Here is a 22,904-nt window from a genome sequence, read left to right on the forward strand (position 1 = left end):
TGGAACAAATATATTAATTGTGGTAAGAAAGTCATTTTTATAGCGTTGATTCTACCTATCAATGAGAGCGGAAGTGTTTTCCAAAATTTAATCATATCATTCAGTTTATTTAATAGTGGTATAAAATTGGCACTAAATAATGATTTGTGTCTTCTTGTAATTTGAATACCCAGATACTTGAATTTTTCTGTTGCAATTTTGAAGGGGAATTTTAGTAAGTGTCTCGAATCCTGTGGTTTTAAAGACATAATTTCGCTTTTATCCCAATTTATTCTATATCCTGAAAAAGAGCCGAATTCCTCAATTAGTGTTAATAAGGTGGGTATACTCGTTTGTGTATTAGTAATATATAAAGAATATCATCAGCATATAGTGAAATTTTATTCTTTGAATCCTTAGTGTTATATCCGTGAATATTCGGGTGATTTCTAATCCTTTCGGCCAACGGTTCTATCATAAGGGCAAATAGCAATGGTGATAAGGCACACCCTTGCCTATTACTCCTTGATAAGTAAAATTTTGGAGATAGCGTATTGTTAGTTAATATTCTTGCCGTAGGTCTATCGTAAAGTAGTTTAACCCATCTAATAAAATTCTCTCCCATATTGAATTTTTGGAGTACCTTGTATAAATACTGCCATTCTACTTGATCAAATGCCTTCTCTGCATCCAGCGTGATAACTGAAATATCTTCATTGTCCTCATTATGAGAGTACATTATATTGAAAAGCCTTCTCAAATTATTAAATGATTGTCTTTTGGGTATAAATCCCGTTTGATCCGTATTTATTAAATTGTTAATATAAATATTTAGCCTTCTAGCTAGAATCTTTGCTAAAATTTTCTGATCCGTATTTAGTAGTGAAATAGCTCTATAAGAACCCGGTTCATCTAAATCTTTATCTTTTTTTGGTATAAGTGTTATTGTTGCTTCTGCTAGGGTTTCTGGTAGTTTATTTTCGGTATAAGCCTGCATGTATAAATTGAATAATCTTGGTATAATTGACTCCTGAAATCTTTTATAAAATTCATTACTAAAACCGTCTGGTCCTGGGGTCTTCCCATTTTTCAGTGAGTTTATTATTTGTTTTATTTCTTCACTAGTAATCCGTGCTCCTAATTGCTCTTGTTCTAAACTATCCAATTTTGGGAGCTTGCAATTATCTAAAAAATTTGTGATTTTACTTACATCTGTATTTATTTTAGATGTATATAAATTGTGATAAAATTGGGCAAACCTCTTGTTAATATCCTTAGGCAGTGTTAAAAACTCACCCTTATCCGATTTAATTTTAGTAATAGTTTTTTCCTTTTCTCGTTGCTTCAGTTGCCTCGCAAGTAGTTTATGTGGCTTATCCCCAAATTCGAAGTGTGCTTGTTTTGTAATTTGGAATAATTTTATTACTCTAGCCGATAGTATTCTATTGACTTTATATTTCAATAAAGTTATCTTATTATGTTTATTTATGGTTGGGTCAGTTGCATTGTCCAGTTCTAGTAGTTTTATTTTCTGTTCTATCCGCTGAAGTTCTCTTTTATTTTCCTTATTTTGAAAACTTTGGTAAGAAATTATGACGCCGCGAATATATGCCTTAAAGGTTTCCCATAATAGCGGTGCAGAAATACCTGGCGTGTCATTTATTTCGAAAAAAAGTTTTATTTGTTCTTTTATATACTCATAACCCTGCGGGTTATTTAATATATGTACATTGAATCTCCAAAAAGGTTTTATACTCGGCATTCCCTCAATTTTAAGTATAAAAGTCAATGGTGAATGATCAGAAATAATACTATTATGATATGATGGTTTATTCGTATACGGGAATAATTTTGTGTCCAATTAAAAATAATCAATTCGCGAATAAGTTTTGTGAACTGATGAATAAAATGAGTATTCCCTACCGCTTGGATTTGCTATTCTCCAAATATCAGCTATGTTATTATTTTTTATATAAGTATTTAAAAATTCACAGGTCTTAGTTTTAACAAGACGCTTCCCTAGCTTTATTGATTTATCTAAGTATGGATCTATAACACAGTTGAAATCTCCCCCCATTATTATATTTTGATAATTATGCTCTGCGATTAAATCTATTATTTTCCTAAAAAATTGTGGGTTATCAAAATTAGGCGCGTAAATATTTATCATAGTTAATGGGGAATTGTAAATTTCTCCCGTGACTATAACATATCTTCCCTCTTTATCAGATATAGATTTCTTTAATTTAAAAGGTATACCCTTCCGAATTATAATAGCCGTGCCTCTTGCTTTAGAGGTGAATGAGGAGTAATAGGTTTGACCTATCCAATTTGCCCTTAATCTGATCTGAGTTTGTTGTTTCAGATGTGTCTCTTGTAGGAAAGCAATATCCATATTTAATGATTTTAATTGTGCCAGAATTTTACCCCTCTTAATTGGCTCATTCGCACCTCTGATGTTCCAACTACAGAAGGTGAGACCTCCGATATTTATTCGACTATTATCTTGCATTGGCTATTATTACCAGACTGTATGATTCATGTGATGCAGCCAAGTACCTCGGAATCCCGAATCCAGAGTTGTCCTTCATAATTTCTACAGTAGTTCTACATCTCCTGACACTTTTAAATATAAATAAGGGAAAAAGAAAAACATAAAATAAAGTGTACATAAAAATTGTTAAGTCACACAACAAATAATTGTGAATAAACAAAAAAAGTGAATGTAATTTATCAAAAAAGCGATAAATTACAAAAAAGCCACCTAAGGTAGCTAGATTTATTTTTAAATTGACCTCCGTCGATGAAATTATGCACTGGGCCTTGTCCCCCTATTAGAATTTGACCCAACGTTAGTCGGTTCCCTCTAATTGTTACCAAAATTATCATATCAGGTCAACAGCTGAACAGCTTAAAATAGAATAAAATAAAAGGGAAGGTAGAAGATTTGGATTAAAATTAAAGTAAAACTTTTCATTTACCTGTATGTTAAGTAATTCATAATTAGTATTTAGTATTTAAAATATATGTCTAACCTCCCCCATCCTTCCTGCTATATAGTTAGTCGTGTTAGTATAGTACATTGCGCCTTTAACGTTAGTTGAGTTTATTGCGCTAAGTGGTTAGTTAGTTAGTTAATTATATATATAAATAATAGGTCATATATCATATAGTGTGGAACAGATGCCTCATAATGGCCATTTCAAAAGGAGACGGTCTCATAGTTCTCCGTGCTGAGGGGTTTGTTGACGAGCTTGCGACCTTGAGCTTCCATCTGTGCTTTCAGTTCAGAAGTTTAGAAGTTTAATTCGGCCTCTGTTATTGAACAACACATTCTTGCCAGATAAGCCTGAATCTTTAAGGGTTTTAAAAACAAATCTGTAGGGTTTTTGGCATTTGGGTCCAAAATTGCTGCGCACATCCTCAATTTCTCAGATCTTGCTCTTGACAAAATATTGACATGGTTGTCCTTGTATATTGCATGCTGATTGTCCCTTTGTAACCTCTACCCTCTGCATCATCTGCTTAGAGTTGTCAACAACTTCATGACTTTCTATTTCCTTGCCCAGATCACTTCTAAATGTGGCACTGAGACATAGTCACATCCCATTATCCCATTTCTACATCCTACCGCAAAATAGTAACAAATACAGTCCCACGGGTTCTTATTTTTCAGTTTCTTGTGTGAAACAGAATGGAATGCCATTTGGCAGTCTATGGAATCCATCAGAGACTAGAGTATCTGTCCCTGTGGTTACTTCTGAAAGAGACAAATAAATGTTGTTCATGCTTTTCAAATTCTTGATCAGCTTTGTTTGTCTAAAGTACAGCCATTCATTAAACTTTCCAAAAGACGAACAGCAAAGAATTGCCGGGTGTGGATGTGAATGATATCACTCTGCTTGTATTTTCTAAGGGACTCGATAATGAATGTTGTATTTGAGCTTTTTAAGTTTCTCCAAAATAATTTGTCTTTTCTTATTTTGTCTTAGCTGGGGTTATTGATGAGGATTACAGAGGAAATGTTGGTGTAGTTCTGTTCAATTTTGGAAAAGAAAGTTTTGAAGGTAAGGGATGAATTGGCAGTAAATATCCACTGTTGGTGCAAAAACTGAAAGAATGTTGGGGTGGGAGTTAACTATGATGTGAATCAATTATTTAGATCTGGCATAGAAGATATTTTGAATTTAAGAAAATCCATAAAATTGCCAATTTGGGTTCATATTCTTGTCACAAAATGCCTATTTTACAGAATAAAATTTGATAGGCAGGCAAAATGACCTATTGAAAACCCTACCAATATATGTATGGCACATGCTTCAATGTTTTATTTTTATGTGAAAGGAGCAAAATTAGGCCATTCGGCCCATCAAGTCTACTCCGCACTTCAATCATGGCTGATCTTAACCCCATTCTCCTGCCTTCTCCCCATAACCCCTGACACCCATACTAATCAAGAATCTGTCAATCACTATTTGGTAAGTTTCTGTGAGTTATCGTGTAATTAAACTAGTGGAAGAGCTAGTATTTATTGTTGAAGGATACTATGATTTTGTATTTGATGGTAACATGTGACACTACCTGCTTTTCAAAAAAATTATTTTGCAAGAGGGCCCAGCGACACCAGCTAATTTGATATTCTGGGTTAAGTTGTAGATCTTTCTATGATTTGGCCGCAATCATCCTGTTTAGGGTGGAGGGGGAGTGGAATCGTTATTGGAATCTTTCGTGACAGCTGTTAGAATGGTGTTAGAGAAAGAATTGGGCTTTGCTTCATGGTTGAATTGCCTGCCAAATGTGAAGAGATCTAGGCTGACACATGACAAATGGCCACCTGGTACCAAAGCAACTGCTGCATCTGAAACTGATGATAGTATAAACTGCCACATTGTAACAGGAGAGGAGATTGATGTTCAATGTCTTACCAAATGGAACGAGAGCAGATTTGTCCAATTGCTTTGATGATTACCAGAAACGTGTCAGATTAGGCTCCATTTATTTGTTGTTATGGTTACCAGACAAGATAAAATAATAAAGCATAGAATAATTTTCATTATACACTGAGACCATTGTCAAGCATTTAAGTTTAATCAAAAGGGGAAAAAGACTATTAGATAGTTTTGTGACTGGTCTTCTGCTTAATTTAATTGCATTAACGTTTTGAAATGGTGGTCATCTTTTTTCACTTGTGGCAAAATGTTTAGGTTTAGTTGCAAAAGCGATGTTAACATTATTGAGAACTCGAGTAGCTTAAGTTTTCCTGAACTTTGATATATGTTTATTTTTGAGCTGTAGATAGAGTTCAGTCGTCCATGATCTAATAGAGGAGAGGTAAATATCTGTATTAAATGGTTTGAAGAAAGCATTTTTATATTTTGACAGTTAAAAAGGGTGATCGAATAGCTCAATTGATATGTGAACGCATCTGCTATCCAGAGCTTGAGGAGTTAAAGGTGAGTAATTTTAAAATGCTACTTTGATTTTATTCTCTGATAAAGAACCCTTTCATTTTACTTACCCATTGTATTTCTCTGCAGAGCCTGGATGAGACAGAGCGAGGTGCAGGTGGCTTTGGCTCCTCTGGTACAAATTGAACGTGATGTTCTGCCAAAGCATGTCAGACATTGCCTAATTCTCTTCAAAGATGTTTAAAGCTGTGATCGATGGTCCAGTTGTCAGGATGTTTCCAAAGTGCAAAAATGAGCTGACATCATGTATGTATTTCAGGCTGGTTAAGAGATAGTGGTCTCTATGGTGACCATGTAAATCATAGCCGGAACAATTGGGGACATTTTGGGTTATTTCGGGAATAAATGTAAACTTTTTTATGGACTAGTGCCTTTGTCAATCTATATACGGAATTTTTTCATGTGTTCATCTTGGTGGAAAAATTTATATGGCAGTAAAGCATGGAATTCTACTTGCTACTTTGCCATTAAAGGCAAATGGTGGGGAACAATCCATAGTTTCTGAAAATAGAATGTTTACTACTATTCTTAAAGTTTATTTTGGCAAAAATAGATATGAGCAGGAGTTGGCCATTTGATCCTATTAATGTGTTCTATCTTTCATCATATTGCTGAGCTTTTACCTGCACTATCTCCATGTCCCTTGGTTGTCTTTATCTAGGAATCTTTCAAACTCTTGAATTAACTCTGAACCTGCATATTTCTCTGGACTAGACAATTCCAACATATCATCTCCCTCTGCAGAAATGTCCTTGTATCTCAGTTCGAAGCTGCCTACCCCTCATTCAGAGACTGACCTGGTTCTAAATTGCTGAGGCACAGTGACACAGCGGTAGTTGCTGCCCTATGGCGCCAGAGATCCAGGTTCAATCCTAACTATGGGTACTGATTGGCTTTGGTAAAAATTATTAATTGTCCCTAGTGTGTAGGATAGTGTTATTGTACAGTGGTGATCGCCGGTTAGTGAGGACTCGGTGGGCTGAAGTACCTGTTTCCTTGCTGTATCTCTAAAGTCTAAAGCACTTTTAACAATTTTATAAGAATCAATGGGATTGGTCTTTATTCTAGAGGATTCATATAATTGGCCTTGAACAGTGGCACCAAATCTCTTTATGAAACTGCTAGAATGTAGGCATTGAAGATATTCCTACAGAGATGTTAGGTAAAGCATTTCAGGATTTTATCATTGAACACTGTAATAGTATGTTTTCAAGTTGAATATAGCTGATCCTCATCTGATGTCAGGAATCCTGAGAAGATGGGCCAGATGATCTTTGCACGCAATCCTTCATCTTGCAATCAGACATTCTCTTCAAGTGCTAACCAGTTAATCTGAATCTGCCACAGCAGGAGAGATGCTCACAAGTTGAGGAAGATGCATAGATATTTTAATGCAGCAGTGCTCATTGTTTCTACCTTCAAGCTAAGAGCTCTATCTGGTCTCTGCAGTAATAATGTTGAAATGGTCAGGATTTCAGATTAATCCTGTGTTGTCTGAAGTTTTCTTAGTACTCAAAGTATGCCACCACACCGCACGTGCAATCTTGCAGCTTTTCAGCTGATACTTTCAAACATCAATCTACGTGAGTGTTTTCTATGGTGGATGTCATTACAGAATAGTTCATTGATTACTACAGTGCAAGCACTGTGGTAAAATATACTCGGCCCCAATCTGGGGTAATATTAACATAATATTTCTACAAGTTTGATTCAAAATCAAATAATGACCAACTGTATCCAAATTGGTTTAAACATAGAGGGGCATGGGGTGGGGGGGACGGCAAAATAAATATTCAGACCACTTCCAAATATTTTCAACTGGACCCATACCAAAGAGTCTCTGATGAAGTTAAACTTTGTGCTCCTAGGCTTACTTAAAAATACTTGATTTTATTGATGGTGTACTCTGAAGCCTGCTTACTATAATCCCGAGAGAAGAGTTCCTGTTGGATCCACTGGAAACACACGATGGCATTTTGTAAATTGACAATAAAGGCTTGTTGTCTCTTCCACCAAACAAAATCCAAAAGGAAATGCAGGGTTTTAGAAATGTTTATTCCATATATGACCCGTTTCCAGAAAACAATGACCTTTTGTGTGGCTATTGTGATTTTTCATTGTTATTGTTATCAACTTTTCACTAAACTGCTTGTACCTATTCTGAATATTTGCTCCAAAGAGAAGAGGTAAATTTTCATGTTGACAATCCAATCTAGATAGAAGCATCTTAAGTGAACACTACCTTTCCACTGACAATGCTAGCAAGTGTGTAGTTTAGAGATACAGCACTGTAACAGGCCCTTCGGCCCACACATTGACCAGCAATCCCCGCACACTAACACCCACTAGGGACAATTTACAATTTTACCAAGCTAGTTATCCTACAAACCTGTGTGTCTTTGGAGTGCGGGAGATGTGTTGAATTTCCTTATCCTTCTGCTGAAGTAGAGGCATTAATATGCTTTCTTGCTGTAGTATCTAAGGTTGAGTAGGACAGACTGTTGGTGCTATTTCAACCAGTGAGGCTGACCGGGAATGTACTCTATCCACCCTGTTTCCTGAAGTTGGTGACCAGCTTCTTTGTTTTGCTAAGATTGAGGTTGTCTTGACAAGGTGCCATTCGGATCTCTCTTCCTCCTCTACTCGGTTTCATTGTTTGACATTGGTTGTGTCATCTACAAAGTTGTAAATTGAAGGGGAAAAAAAGCAGTCATGCAGATATAGGGAGTATAGGAAAAAGCTGAGTGTTCTTGCATTCTAATGTCACAGCCCGACCAGTCCGTAATATATCTCCCATGCACGACTCTACCATGTGCTGCAATAACATTTAAATTTTTTTTTTTTAAATTCAGTAAAGGAGCTATGATCAAAATGTGATTAGTTTGTTACAAGCAACGACCGAGTGATTTGTATGGGCAACTTTAAAGCTGTCACTAGAATACCAGTCAAAGTGTTTGAGCAAGGTGTGGCGCTGATGACAGTTTAGTAAATTTGCATTGACTGGGTCCATATTGCACAGATGGCCTTACTTGTGTGCCATGGTCTGATCTTCCCTATTCCAAGATTCAGCAGCTGTATGCAGCATGGGCGTTAAATTTTGGACCATCTCGCTAAAGAACTAGTGAACAATGTTTGGCATTCTCCAGTTCTTGAGGTAATGACAAGTAATGATTCTGTCTGTTGATTTATGACAGGCAAGTAGTGTTTGAGTAAACTATTGGGAGTTCTTACAGGATCTGTCCTGAAGATCAGATAATGGGGAGACATTAAATGTGCTGTATTTAGATGTTCTGAAGCCCTTTGATAAGGTCTCTCCCAGCACTTTGGTTAATGGGATCAGAGCACATGAAGAATTGTGTAATGCACAAAAAACTGATTAGCGGAGTATAATGGGTTATCGCTTGAGTTATTCACAGGAAAATCAGAACTTGAAAGGCTGTGAAGCCTCAGTTGTTGGGTTCATTCAAAAATGTTTGCCAATGTTTTGGATATGAAGGGAATTGAGAAATAAGGGAAAGTGCAGGAAGATTATGTTGAGAAAGATCAGCCATTATGTCCAGTATTGTCAGATGTTCTTGTGATTTGCTCCTTTCTGAGGAACCATTGATACATAAATAATTGCAGCATACGTTTTAATGCAGAACCAAACTCATTCTTCCTTTCGTTTACCCTGTTCACAAGGTAAAAAAAATGACCTGGAAGCTGTGCAGCATGATGCTTGTGATTTAAAAACCTGCTCATTGTCAGTCATTCTAGCGTAATCAAAAAAATTGCTCAACAATCTGAAAACCCGCCCCTATTCTGCCTGTCACTAAGCAGATAATATCTACCCCTGGATTTGGTATGTAGGTGCTGCTGTGTGAACAGTCATATCATGATGAACAGCTAGAGGCACCTGTAGATCAAAAGTGGAAATACTGAATCAATTGGGCTTAAACACACACACACACTTGTTAATAATGTGGATTGGAACAAATCGGGAAGTAATGTTGGATGCTTTTTTTTGCAGCTGGGAATATTTAGATAACATGGGGTATATCCACAAATAAAGAGTTCTGCGTTATCAGACAGGAATTATATTAGACAGAATAAATAGTAAGACTCTGTCTTTGACATTGATCAGACTATTTGGCAAAGAATGTAGAAAGTTGTTAGAACATACATTTCGGAGAGGGATAGATGAGTCTGGATTGTTGATCTTGTGTTGTTTTCAGTAACTTCTCTCTGCCAGTTCTGTTTTTCCATTAACTTTCACAATTTTATGGTTTCAAGTTCTGGGAACCTTGCAGCAGTCTTTAGCCAATCTGTTTGCCTCAAACAACAAGCCTCGAAGCAATGAAGGACCAGCATAAGCTTCACTACCCAGCCATGTCTTCTCTGAGTTTGGTCACATCACAAGCCCAGGAGTTGGGCAGATAAAGTATTTCTAGAATATCCTCAAGGCAAAAAGTGAATATTGATGCAGGAGTCTTCAAAGTAAAAACAAACGGCTTGCAGCAGAAACTCCAAACAGTCCACAAGCCTAATGTCTGATTAGTACAAAATGAAGGGCAGTCACGGTGGCACAGCGGTAGAGTTGCTGCCTTACAGCAAAATGCAGTGTCAGAGTCCCGGGTTCGATCCCGACTACGGGTGCTGTCTGTACGGAGTTTTGTACGTTCTCCCCGTGACCTGCGTGGGTTTTCTCCAAGATCTTCGGTTTCATCCCACACTCCAAAGTTAATTGGCTTGGTAAATGTAAAAATTGTCCAAGTTGGCGATATGCAGAGTACTACCCTGCCGACTACAAAATTCAGAAGGAAGAAGCTCAGAATAGCGATGGATTTTAGTGCATGATAATTAGCAATACTCAAACACTGATTTAGTACTTGTACTGTACAATGACACTGAGTTACACATTGTACATGCCTGATAAACATCCAAAACTCATCAATTAGTTATGGTGTAGTGTAACTGAAACTAGATTCAGGGAACAGAAACGTGGCACATTCTGATTTGATGACTACATTGGGTGCATACTTTATAAGAGTCTGTAAAATGGTCTCGACCCAAAATGTTACCTATCATTGGTTTCCAGAAATGCTGCCTGCCCCACTTTGTGTCTTCACTGCTGTTCTTTATAATCTTGGGAATGAGGCTCTGAATACTTGAGCAAAAAATCGTGGATAGGAAAGACCTTAAAATCAAATGGAATTTCCCCCACCTTATGAAACTTGGTAATGTTTATTGTGGCCACAGCAGAGACACCTCTGTATTTCCCAACTGGACATTAATTGAGTGAAGCTTTATTAGCACCTCCTTGGTTAGCTTCACCTATCTTGCAGGTCCCCAGACTCTTGAGGTTGGGATTGTAGTGTATGCAGTTATATATTGGGAGTGCAAGATTTGATTAAAAGGTTACAGATGCTTTTAGGTAGTTCCTTGTGGTGATAAATATATTGGTTGCTATTACACAGATTTCTAATATTTTCTAATATATACACCCGCAGCTTTGTGAAGGCTCTTTGGGTAAAATGGCAAAACAATTAGAGACACAGGAAACCAAGTCTGGCTAAGTAATGAAGTAGTGCCACATTGAGGATTCATTTTCCAGGTGAGAGTAATTTACTGGCACCTGCTTCAACCTTGCCTATTTCATTCAGGTCTCAATGTGGCCTCTACATCAGCAAGACCAAGTGATAGTTTAATTGAATACTTGTGCTCTGTTCGCCAAGGCCTGGCTCGGGTCTCGGTTATTAACCATTTGAATTTCCATTCCCATACAGACCTTTTTGTACTAGCCTTCCCCACTGCTAGAGTGAGTCCACACACAAAATGGAAGCAAAGCACCTCATACTCTGCCTTCCATTTGCTATCTCTCTCTCTGGTTCTATATTTCACTCCCATTTTCGTTCATCTTCAGATTTCACATCTGCAACTTTGTTTATTCCACATCAGCTACAGCCTTGGTTACTATCTGCAACCATCTCTCCTCACCTGACACATCTGCCAATCACCTGAATCCATCTATCACTTGCTATTACTTGCCCACCCCTTCCCTCACATTCCTCCACCAGCTTTCTCCCATCAGTCTGAAGAAGGGTCTTGACCCAAAATGATGCTTCCTGAATAGTCCAGGTAAAAATAAATGTAAGTACTATTTGGTGAGCGCACGTCTTTCTGTGATATCCTGACTAGAATTACAGCTGTGTGGTTCTTCCATTGCCCAATTAATTCTGATCTTCTATATTACTGGTACCCTAAAGTCTCCTGAGCAACTTAGTGTTAAGAAATCTTTGGAAAAGCAGCCAAGAAATGTAATATTAATTTAGTTATGTTTAAATTGTTTGCCACCAAATACAACCTTAATAGAATTATTCTTTTTGCACCAATTAATTTCTGGGTCACTGATAACTAGGTGGACACTAGCACTTGCAACTGGGTCCTTAACTTTTTGACACAACGGCAGCAGACAGTCAGGGTGGGCAGTCGGACATCAAGAACCATCGCTGTGAGCACTGGCTCGCCCCAAGGCTGTGTCCTAAGCCCCCTGCTGTTCAGTCTGCTTACTCATGACTGTACTGCCAGACTCAGCAAGAATTATATCAATAGGTTCGCTGATGACACAACAGTGGTGGGTCTCATCAGCGACAACAATGAGTTGGCATACAGGATGGAGGTGGAGCTGCTTATGGAGTGGTGCAGATCTCACAATCTCACCCTCAATGTGGAAAAGACTAAGGAAATGGTGATCGATTTCAGGAGGGCTGGAAAACAACATCACATTCCGCTGCATATTGATGGAACTGCTGTGGAGAGGGTCAGCAGTGTGAAGTTCTTGGGACTTCACCTGGCGGATGACCTGACCTCTACGACCAACACCACAGCAGAGATCAAAAGAGCTCAGCAGCGGCTCCATCCTCTCCGGAGACTAAGGAAAACAGGTCTCCCTACTGTTCATCTAAGGACCTTCTACAGGGGCACCATCGAGAGTATATTGACCTACGGCATCACTTCCTGGTTTGGGAGCTGCAAGTCTTATGAGCAAAACCAACTCAACAGGATAGTGAAGACAGCCAGCAGGATCATTGGTGCCCCACTCCCTTTCCTGTTGGAGATCTATAAGAAGCGGAGCATCAGCAGAGCCATCTCCATTATCAAGGACCCCTATCATCCATCACACCACATCTTCTCCATTCTGCCATCTGGGAAGAGGTATAGGAGCATCAGCTGCAAAACCAGCAGGATGCTACACAGCTTCTTTGCACAGGCAATAAGACTGGTTAACGGACTGTGTCCCCTCCCCATATATCATACACCAACACATCTAACCTCGCCCATACTTTGACAGCTAGGCACCTGTCAAAGCAAAGCCACTGTTCGGTCTGAATGTCTGTTTTTATTTCAATTTTTGGGCCTATTTTAGATATGGTAATTTTAATTTTTAAAGCTATGTGTATTTATTCTGTTTTTATTAACCGCACTGATGGGAACTGATTGAGAAAGTATTTTTTCGTTTCATCTGTGTATGTAAGTACTCGGTTAAAATGACATTAAAGTAAATACTAGCAGCTGTACAAAGACCCAGGTCCATCTACTCCCCCTTTTGTCATACAACACAATACCGTTTATTGTCATTTGAACCTCAAATGAAGTTCAAACAAAATTTGGTTTCTGCAGTCATACAACAAGAAAAAAAAACAAGACACACAATCAACACAAACATCCATCACAGTGAATCTCCTCGCTGTGATGGAAGACAATTGTCTCTCCCCTGTTTTCCATTCTTCTCCCGATGTTAAAGCCCCCGGCGGGTGATGGCAAGTCCCGCAGCAGTTAAGGCTGCGCCGGGCGATTATGGAGCTCCCACAGGGCGATGGCAAGTCCTGTGGCTGTTAAAGCCGTGCCTTGCGATGTAAGGCCCTGCTCCGGGTCGGTCTCAACCACGCAATTCGGGCGGGAGAAGTTACCGTTGCAGGAGCTCTGAAAAGCGGTCTCCCACCAGGGACCCGCAAGCTCCCGATGTCACCGGGCCTGCGGCTGGAGCCGCCGAAACTCCAAAGTTGGGTTGCAGCTGCGCGCCACCACAGCTCCATGCTCCGAAGCCGGCCAGCTCCACGATGGTGAGTCCGTAGGCTCCGTGACTTAGCCCCCAGATCGTTCCGGTTGGAGGGTGCTCCACGGTGCTAGGCCCCAACAACAACAACAACGGAGACCCGACAGGGAAACGGTCGGGTCCCCCGTACAGGGAAGAGATTCAAAAGTTTCCCCCACCCCCAGTGCCCCCCACATATACACAACTAAAAACAATATATAAACTACAACCAAACCACTCAACAGGACAAAAATTTAAAAAAGACAGACGGGCTGCAGAGGCCGCTGCCGCGAGGTGCCGCCATCTTGAACATGCAATAATCACATTTTATTGATTAACTGCAATCGACCTGCTAGTGTACAGTCCCAATAGAAACCCATATGGATGTTTACGTCTTCATCAACCTTCATTACTTCTTCAAAAAACTTACTCAACTTCATAAGACATGATCTATGTACATTACCATGCTGACTATCCCTTATGAGCCTGTCTATCCAACTGCATATATATCTTATCCCCCAGAATCATTTCCATTTACCTACCACAGATATTAGGCTCACGGATCTATAATTTACAGGCTTTTCCTTGCCGCCCTTTTTAAATATAGGCACAACATCATCCACCCTCCAGTCTTCCGGCCCCTCACCTGTGTCTAATAATGATCCATAGATCTCAGCCAGGCTCCTGCAATTTATTCACAAGCTTCCCACAGCATCCTATATATCTGATCAGTCCCAGGAGATTTATGTATCATCATACGCCTTTGGACATCCAGCACCTCTTCGACAGTAATGTGGACTGTCCTCAAGACATCGCCATTATCAGTCCTAAATTCCCTCAAGTTCATGTCTTTTTCCGCAGCTAAAACATAAGAGAGATACTCATTGAAGACCTCCACATCCACTGTGACCACACGTCGACGACAGTTTTAGTTTCAGATTCTCTCTCTATTTACCTTCTTTCCCTTAATGTACTTAAGGGATCAGTACAAATATCTTTGGATTTTCATTTAACCAGTTATCTCCTGCCCCTTTTTTGTTCTCATCATTTATTTCTTCAGTATGGTTTTCAGTCACATAAACTCCTCCAGGGATGCACTTGATCCCAGCTGCCTTTACCTGGCTCATGCCTCCTTTTTCAGAGCCTCAATTTCTCTTGTCATCTAAACCTCCGTATAGCTGCCTTGCTTTTCACTCTAACAGGTACAAGCATGCTTTGAACTGTCAACATCACTTAAAAGCATCCCACTTTCCAGTTGCCCCTTTGCCCGCGAACTATCTGCTCCAATCTACTTTAGCAAGTTCCTGTATGATAGCATCAAGTTCCCCTTGCCCAAATTCAGAAATTTAACTTGTGGGCCCGCCCTGTCCTTATACATAACTATTGTAAAGCTATAGAACTGTGGTCACTGGTCCCAAAAGGTTCACCCACTATGCTTCATCACTTGCCCTTCCCAATTGTTTAGCTGGCATGAATTAATAACGATTAATCTACACCAATTACCTAAGAGGAGGTCAGAATTTGCCTTTCCCTTGTAGGGCCCCTCCACATATTGCCTTAGAAAACTTTCCTGAACACATTTGACAAATTTCACCTCGTCTAAGCTCTTGGCACCATGGCAGTCCCAGTCTATATTGGGAACGTTAATATCTCATACTATGATAATCCTATTAGTCTTGCAGCTGCCTGCAATCTCCTGACATATTTAGAAACAAGGAACTGCAGATGTTGGTTTGCAAAAAAGACATAAACTGCTGGAATAACTCAGTGGGCCACGCAGTATATTAGGAAAAATCTTTGGAGTATCTCTCCAGAGATGCTGCCTGACCTGCTGTTACTCCAGCACTTTGTGTCTTTTTTTTCCCCCTAGCATATCTGTTCTAATTCTTGTTGACTGTGTGTGGGCCTATACTACACTCCCAACCTGATTATCCACTTTTTATTTCTCAGCTCCCTTGTAGCTTCACTGGATGAACCATCAGTAATGTCATCTACACTACTGCTGTGCCGTTCTCTTTGGACAGTAAAGCAACATTCTCATCACTTTTACCCCCACCTCCTATTCGCCTGGAGCACCTATATCCAGGAATGTCCTGTCCTCCTTTAGCCAGGTTTCTGGAAAGGCGATAACATTCCAGTTGCACATGCCAACCCATGCCCTGAGTTCATCCGCCTTACCTGTCAGGCCTCCTGCATTGAAATAAAAGCAATTTAATCCAACAGTCCTCTTGCTACCTGCCTAACCTGTCTAATGAACTTGCTTGCATTGCCTTCCCTATCATCAATAGTCTTTGAGGAACAGAAGGGTTTGAAGATCAAGACCTCAAATCCAGCACAAAATTCTTGGTCTACTGAGCAGCAGTGTTCCCGACCTCCCTATATCCTTTGGAGATATGTGCTACTAATAAAAGGTACCACAAATGATGTCTCTAAAAAAATCCTCCAAATTGCACCATCTAAAAGAAGAGCAGGAACTGCTGAGATGTTCATCAGATAAATCAGAGAGAGAAATAGAGTTAATGTTTCAGAATTAGATCAGTTTGTTGGCTCCTACTAAATACTGGTTTACTGTCAGCATGAGTGAATCCCCTTTCCCTGCACTGCATGCAGCCATTTTCAATCCTCAACTTCAGGGTCTTGAAGCTGGCACACCTACTCCAGATTCTGCCACCACAAAATATTTTCTGGAGGATCGAGAAGATGTTTTTAAAGCAGTTGATTCAGCAACATTTTCTCAACTGAATGAAAGTAGGTTCTCAGAAGATTAGTAGGTTGGATAAGTAATATCACAGGGTCAGAGTTCATGGAAACCAAGTCAGTAGCAGTTTATTTGAAAGCTTAGATTTCCTTGGAAATTCACTCACAAAAGTGAAAAGACAGAAAAATTAGATTCTCGTCTGCTGAATTAATCTCAGGTGACCACATAGATGGGTCTATCAAGTTTCGTTTGGTGCGATTGACAATTGAAACGAAGCAGCAACATGGCTATGGCTTGAAATTGGCTTTTTATTTCCGTGTGGAGTAAATGAATTATTGAAACAAAATGCATGCAGCTGAGGTCAACACTATACTATGTCCTTAGAATTGGTCTCTTTCCTCTTTTGACCATGTCCTCTATACTGGATCTACAATACCAACTTCAAAATCCTGAGGTCAGGGTAGATGTAGCAGTAGCTCAGATCTGTTAAATGCAACACTCAATCTTGTTCCAGGATAAAGCATTTGAAGCGTCAGAGCTATAGAAGCAGATATAACAAAGGCTTTTAAAAGCCATTTGGAACGGATAGATGGGTCCTGACCCGAAATGTCACCTATCCATATCCTCCAGAAATGCTGCCTGACCTGCTGAGTTATTCCAGCACTTTGTGTTATTTTTTGGGCAGATATATTTGGATAAGAGGGGTTTGGGCCAAATCTTTTATGGAACTCTCTTATAAGCTTTTTGATGATCTTGCAAAATATGAAAGCATTTTATAGCGAATGTTATTTGAAAGTTTATTTATTGTTGTATGAAACACAGCCGCCAATTTGTAGACAACAATTTCACTAGATTCTGGAAATGTTCCAGTGGATCAAGAACAAATTTATCACCCGTCTTCAAGAAAGGAGTGAGAGAGAAACCACAGGCCAGTTAACCTAATGTCATTTGTCTGGAAAAGGCCGGAGGTCTTTTTAAAGAAGTGATAACAAAGAACTAAGACAAACATAAAATGATTAGCCAGAGTCAACATGATTTTATGAAAATGGATCTTGTGTAGTAAATTTACTAGAGGTCTCTTGTGTAGTAAATTTACTAGAGGTCTCTTGTGGGGTCAGTGGTAAGAAAGGTAAGGGAGATAAGGTAAGGGAAAGAAATGAAGATAGTATGTTTGGATTTTTGAAAGGCAATTGTAAGGTGCCATGTGAAAGGTTACTGCACATGTGATGAACTCATGGGATTGAAGATAACACATTGACATGAGCAGAAGGCTGGTAAATTGACAGAAAAGGATGACCAGCAATAAATGAATAATTTTTAAGTTGGCAAACTAACTAGTGTGATGGGCGCTGCAGCTTCAAATAATTACATTCTACATTAAAGACCTTAGACGTCGTGACTCTGTATTGGCTTCAAGTCAGATGGAAGATAGTCAAATAACAGAAAAAATAAGTTGTGAGATAGAGTATCCGCAAAAAACTATAGACATATTAAGCTATAATCTGGTGGGGCAAAATATGGAAGAGGGGGGTGATATAAGGTTCCTGCTACAGGAAGAACAGTAAAGCAGCCTATTAATTAAATGGTCCAAAATTATTAAACATTGTTTTTTAGAGATAGTTGTGAAACATAATGTTGGAATTCAGGCAAGTAATGGAAATGCAGATGGGAGTAACAAAATAACATGTTATAGCGAGCCATGCGTTGTGAATCTAAAGTGAATCACCCGCGAGGAGCAGGCGGATGTCGTCCGGCATCTGTTCCAGGAAGGTGTGTTCGAATAGGAGACAGGGTTGATGACAGTCCATTAGGGTAAGCATTTCACTCATCAGCACAGACGGCTTGCGATTGCCGAGACCACCCATGTGCATGAGCCTCGCTGCTCAGTCACGGCGGTTGAGCTCAAAGGTACGCAAAAGGAATGCTTTGAAGCCATCGTACTTGTCCTCAGCCGGCGACCGCCGTCTCCTGATGGTACTTAGTGTCATCAGCTGCGATGCGTTTAATGTGGAACTGGGCACGGGCAGCTTAAGAGAGACGGCATTCTGCTGGGCTAGATTGACGGTGATTTTGTGTTGCTGGGATTGATCATTGGCTGCGTCCATTATGCAAATCCAAAATAACCGTTTTGGATCATCGGGGTCACCACCATAGTGAGCCACACGCTATGAATCAAAAGTGATCTTTATTAAACAATACAGTGAACAGCACACCCGCGTCTGGTGAGGGTTCTCCCAGAGTTCTGAATAACTACCAGGGCACACCCCTCAACCCCGTGATGTCTTCTTCCCACCAAACACAGTCACATGACCCTGCCACTCCTAGTGCCGAGGGTTCGCTCAATAAGTGGCCTAACCACCAGGTGGCGCCACGATATGTACGGTTATAGAGATGTCTATACAGAGCATATCTAGAATACTGAGTTCTGCTTTGGTCTCATTCTAAGAATACATGTGTCCGACCTGTTTCATTGGATTGATTTGTAAAATATGTGGAGCTGGGTTATGAGAAAGATGGAATAGAATAGGCCCATGCACTGAGAATTTAGAAGAGTGAGGAGATTTAGTTAAAGTATGTAACATTCTGAGGGTGCTTGAGAGAATGTCAACCATTCTGGAGCAATCTAAAACTGTATTGTTTCAGAATAAGATGTTCCACATTTACAATAGAGATGAGGAATTTCCTCTCTGGAGTTGTGAAAGTTGGAAGAATCTGCCCTAGAAAGCTATGTAGGCGGAGTAATTTATTTATTCAAAGTTGCAATAGATTTTTGAGCTATGCCTCAATCGGAGTCATGAGGTTAGGCAGGAAAAATAATTGATGCAAAGATCAGATCAGTTCTGATCTAATTCAAAAATGAAGCAGATTCAAGTGCTCCCTGCTCCTGGCTCTGTTCAAATGTTCAAATGTTCAAAGAGTATTGAGAGAACGACAAAATAATTTTTTGTGATGTTAACTAAGGTATAAATATTAGAATGGACATAGTGAGAATAGCTTTCTGAGTCTTCAAACAGGATCTATGTAAGAAACAGAAAGAGTGTCTGATCCAGAATAAGATTTTTTACAGCACACTTCTCCCTCAGTATCACACTGGACTTCCAGCCTGGACTGACACTCCAGTGAGATTTCCCTCTGAGCTCTGGGTCAGGGTGGTACCAGTTGTGTTAAGGCTGTTTAGTCATCTTCCTCTGGATGAGCTCTTTCTCTTTGAATCATATGTTGGCCTCCAGCTGTTTTTTTTCCCCCTTCACGGTTCAATCTCAAGAGGCCTTCAGGCTTGTAGCTGTGCCTTGTTTTCTGGTATTGGACCCAGCTGCAGGTGGGTTTGTGCCAGGAACTGTTGAGGCTCCAGGGCTGGAGAGGCACAGCAGGCTCGAGGTGTGCAATGCTTGACCAGTGCCAGGGATTGTGGCAATTTGATCTATGACATCAGACTTTCAGCTTAACCTTCCGATTAATGGTTAATGGTGTTTTTATGAGCCTTCCCTGGCATTCTTTCAAACAAGTTAAGAGCAACCATTAACAATACATTGAATAACATTTTCCTTAGTGAATAAAGAAAAAAAAATTCTGTTCCTATCTTCAGAAATTAGACCATACCAGTGTCTAAGGGTGGCAGTTTCAGGTAACCAGGTTTGTTCCTAACAGGTGCTGTCTGTGCGAAGTTTGTACGTTGTCCCTGTGATCACGTGGGTTTTCTCTGGGTGCTTCGGTTTCCCCAAACATTCCAAAGATGCGCAGGTTTATCGGTTAATTGGCTTCTGTGAATTTCCCCCAGTGCATAGGATAGCGCTATCTGGCACACAACTAGTGTATGGGTGATCGATGGTTGGCGTGGACTCAGTGGGCCAAAGAGTTGCTTCCACTTTGTATCTCTAAACTAAAATAAACATGGAACAGTATAGATTACAATTAAAACACAAATGTATTTGTGCTATAACACCAGGATAAGCACTCAACCAAGAAAACCAAGCCGAAAGCACTATCTAAAGTGAATATATCAACTTATGCTAAGGACAATAACTAACTACATATGCAATAAACAGCTACCTACATGTTAACAATCTCTTAAAAAAAACTGATTGTGTAGAAGCCAGTATATCTTGGGGTTATCAAGTGGGCACCTCCCTTCACTGGTGTTTCGTTGAGTTAGGCCCACAACACCTCAGGAAGGCTCAACAATTAGTTCTGGCATCCCAGAACAACGCCCCCCTCCCCCTTCAGCCATCCCCAAGAAAACAACCCAAGTTTGTCCAATCTCTCCTGATAGCTATTATTCTCTAACACAGACAGCATTCTGTTAAACCTCTTCTGCACCCTCTCCAAAGCCGCCATATCCTTCATGTAATGGGGTGACCAGAACTGCACACAATATTCCAGACATGGGCTCATCAAAGTTTTATAAAGGTGCAACATGCAATTCTTATACTCAATGCCTTCACTGATAGTCTGGTTTTACTCATCTACCTTTATTTGTGGCCTTATGCAGCACAGAAGCCCGTGCCCACCAAGGTATCTACCTAAGCTCGTCTTGGCCCATACCCCACCGGCAGCTCATTCCTTATACCCACCATGTCGTGTGAAAATGATGCCCCCTCAGGTCCCCTTTAAATCTTTCTCCTCTCACCTTACACCATGGAGCTTGGAGACTATAATATTATATCTTGGTGCAAAAGATGAGTGCTAATAATCACCCGTTTTGGAACCAATAGTCATGTCAGCAGTATCTATACAAATTATTATTTGTAAATTAGGATTATTAAAGAATATTGAGATGGGGAGAAGCATGTTTTTGTCTTCCTTCAAAAACCAACAGATATATAGTTGTTCCTCTCCTTGTCGCCTGACCAATCACCATATAACAATAAGTAGGACTTGTAAAGGAATGATTTATACTTGTTCTCTGTAAGTTCAGTTGACATATTAAATGCTTGTTAGTTACAGTTTAAAGAGCATGACATTAGTAGTCCATGAACAACAAGAACATATCCAGGATTAGTTGTTCTCCTTTTACATCTGATCTCGGCTGTACCACACAACTGTTACAACATGAACATTGCACTTTTTTTCTTTGTGATGTTCATGCGTGTCAAGAGTCAAATATAATGGTGACTTTCTCTGCTGATCTGAAGATTATGGGTTCCAGTCTGACTCCAGGGTTGGTGATCAGGGATAATCCACTCACTAGTGCTACAATAAAATGAAGAAACAAGAGACTGCAGATGTTGGAACCTTAGGCAACAGTGCTGGAGGAACTCAGTGGGCCAGGCAGCATCTGTGGAGGGAATTCGACAGATGGCGTTTCATGATGGAACCCCTCGTCGATCTGAAGGGTCCCAACCTGAAACATCGTCTGTCCATTCCCATCCACAGATGCTGCAATTTGTTTTGTTCATGTGCTGCAGTGCCTGAGGAGCCATCTTCTGCCCAATATGTTAAAATCTATGTGCTGTTAGTTTTAAGTTAAACATAAATGATCCCATGACACAATTCTGAATCCCAGTGGAGTTCCCACACGTTTGAGCATATACATATTCCCCTATCAATATCACAACATGTTGGATTGTTGTGACATCTGGGATCTTGCTGTGTGTAAATTTAATGCGATGTTCACTACATTACAGCAGCTGATACATTTGCAAAACCACATCATTGGTTGTAAAGTGCTTTGGGATGATGATACAAAGCATATTTTGCTTTCTGATAGCACATTTGATGTGACATCAGCAGGTAAATGGCCTCAGGTGTTCGCTGTGGTGCTTGAACCCGGTGGATGCATGTAAGTCAGTGCAGTCGACAAGGAGTGAACTTCATTGCAGAGTGAACTCCTGGGATATTAGAACCATGACTATTCCACAAGGTGGCGTCAGATGCTTGTAGCAGCCCCAGGTCTGTAAATCGGAGAGGACATTTTGTGATGCAGTCTCAGATTGTTCTTTCTAAAATGGTATTAGTTTTGCAGTATTTATACAAAGCTATAAATGTACAGTGCCCTCCATAATGTTTGGAACAAAGACCCATCATTTATTTATTTGCCTCTGTACTCCACAATTTGAGATTTGTAATAGAAAAAAATCACATGTGGTTAAAGTGCACATTGTCAGATTTTATTAAAGGCCATTTTTATACATTTTGATTTCACCATGTAGAAATTACAGCTGTGTTTTTACATTTTCCCCCCTCCCCCCCCCCCCCCCCCCATTTCAGGGCACCATAATGTTTGGGACACATGTCTTCACAGGCATTTGTAATTGCTCAGGTGTGTTCAATTGCCTCCTTAATGCAGGTATAAGAGAGGTCTCAGCACCAAGTCTTTCCCCCAGTCTTTCCATCACCGTTGAAAACTTTTATTGCTGTTTATCAACATGAGGACCAAAGTTGTGTCAATGAATGTCAAAGAAGCCATTATGCGACTGAGAAACAAGAATAAAACTTAGGTAGATCAGCCAAACCTTAGGTTTACCAAAATCAACTGCAGCCAATCCCCATCTACCAATACTCTCCTCCGCCAAGCGGAGCTAGTCCTTACCCTCAACAACTTTTCCTTTGACTCCTCCCATTTCCTCCAAATCCAAGGCATAGCTATGGGCACGCGCATGGATCCTAGCTATGCCTACCTCTTTGTAGGGTACGTCGAACAATCCTTGTTCGAGGCGTACCGTGGCCCTATCCCCGAACTCTACCT

General features: G+C 40.0%; 1 protein-coding gene and 1 long non-coding RNA gene across 2 annotated transcripts in view; both read left to right on the plus strand.

The window, feature by feature from the left end:
• The window catches only part of dut (deoxyuridine triphosphatase), a 43,705-nt gene extending 37,894 nt beyond the window's left edge, over nucleotides 1-5,811 (plus strand). The window contains exons 5-7 of the mRNA XM_033014727.1: nucleotides 3,972-4,046; nucleotides 5,362-5,432; nucleotides 5,517-5,811. Of these exons, the coding sequence (XP_032870618.1) occupies nucleotides 3,972-4,046; nucleotides 5,362-5,432; nucleotides 5,517-5,573 (203 nt within the window). The 3' untranslated portion in view covers nucleotides 5,574-5,811. The remainder of the gene's footprint in view (nucleotides 1-3,971; nucleotides 4,047-5,361; nucleotides 5,433-5,516) is intronic.
• Nucleotides 5,812-6,401: 590 nt separating this feature from the next.
• Nucleotides 6,402-22,437, plus strand: LOC116968157. Its single transcript, XR_004410419.1, has 3 exons — nucleotides 6,402-6,934; nucleotides 20,313-20,315; nucleotides 22,427-22,437. It is a non-coding gene; the product is annotated as an uncharacterized LOC116968157 (long non-coding RNA).
• The last annotated feature ends 467 nt before the right edge of the window (nucleotides 22,438-22,904 follow it).

Source organism: Amblyraja radiata, chromosome X (assembly GCF_010909765.2).
Source record: "Amblyraja radiata isolate CabotCenter1 chromosome X, sAmbRad1.1.pri, whole genome shotgun sequence".
NCBI classification, from domain to species: Eukaryota; Metazoa; Chordata; class Chondrichthyes; order Rajiformes; family Rajidae; genus Amblyraja; species Amblyraja radiata.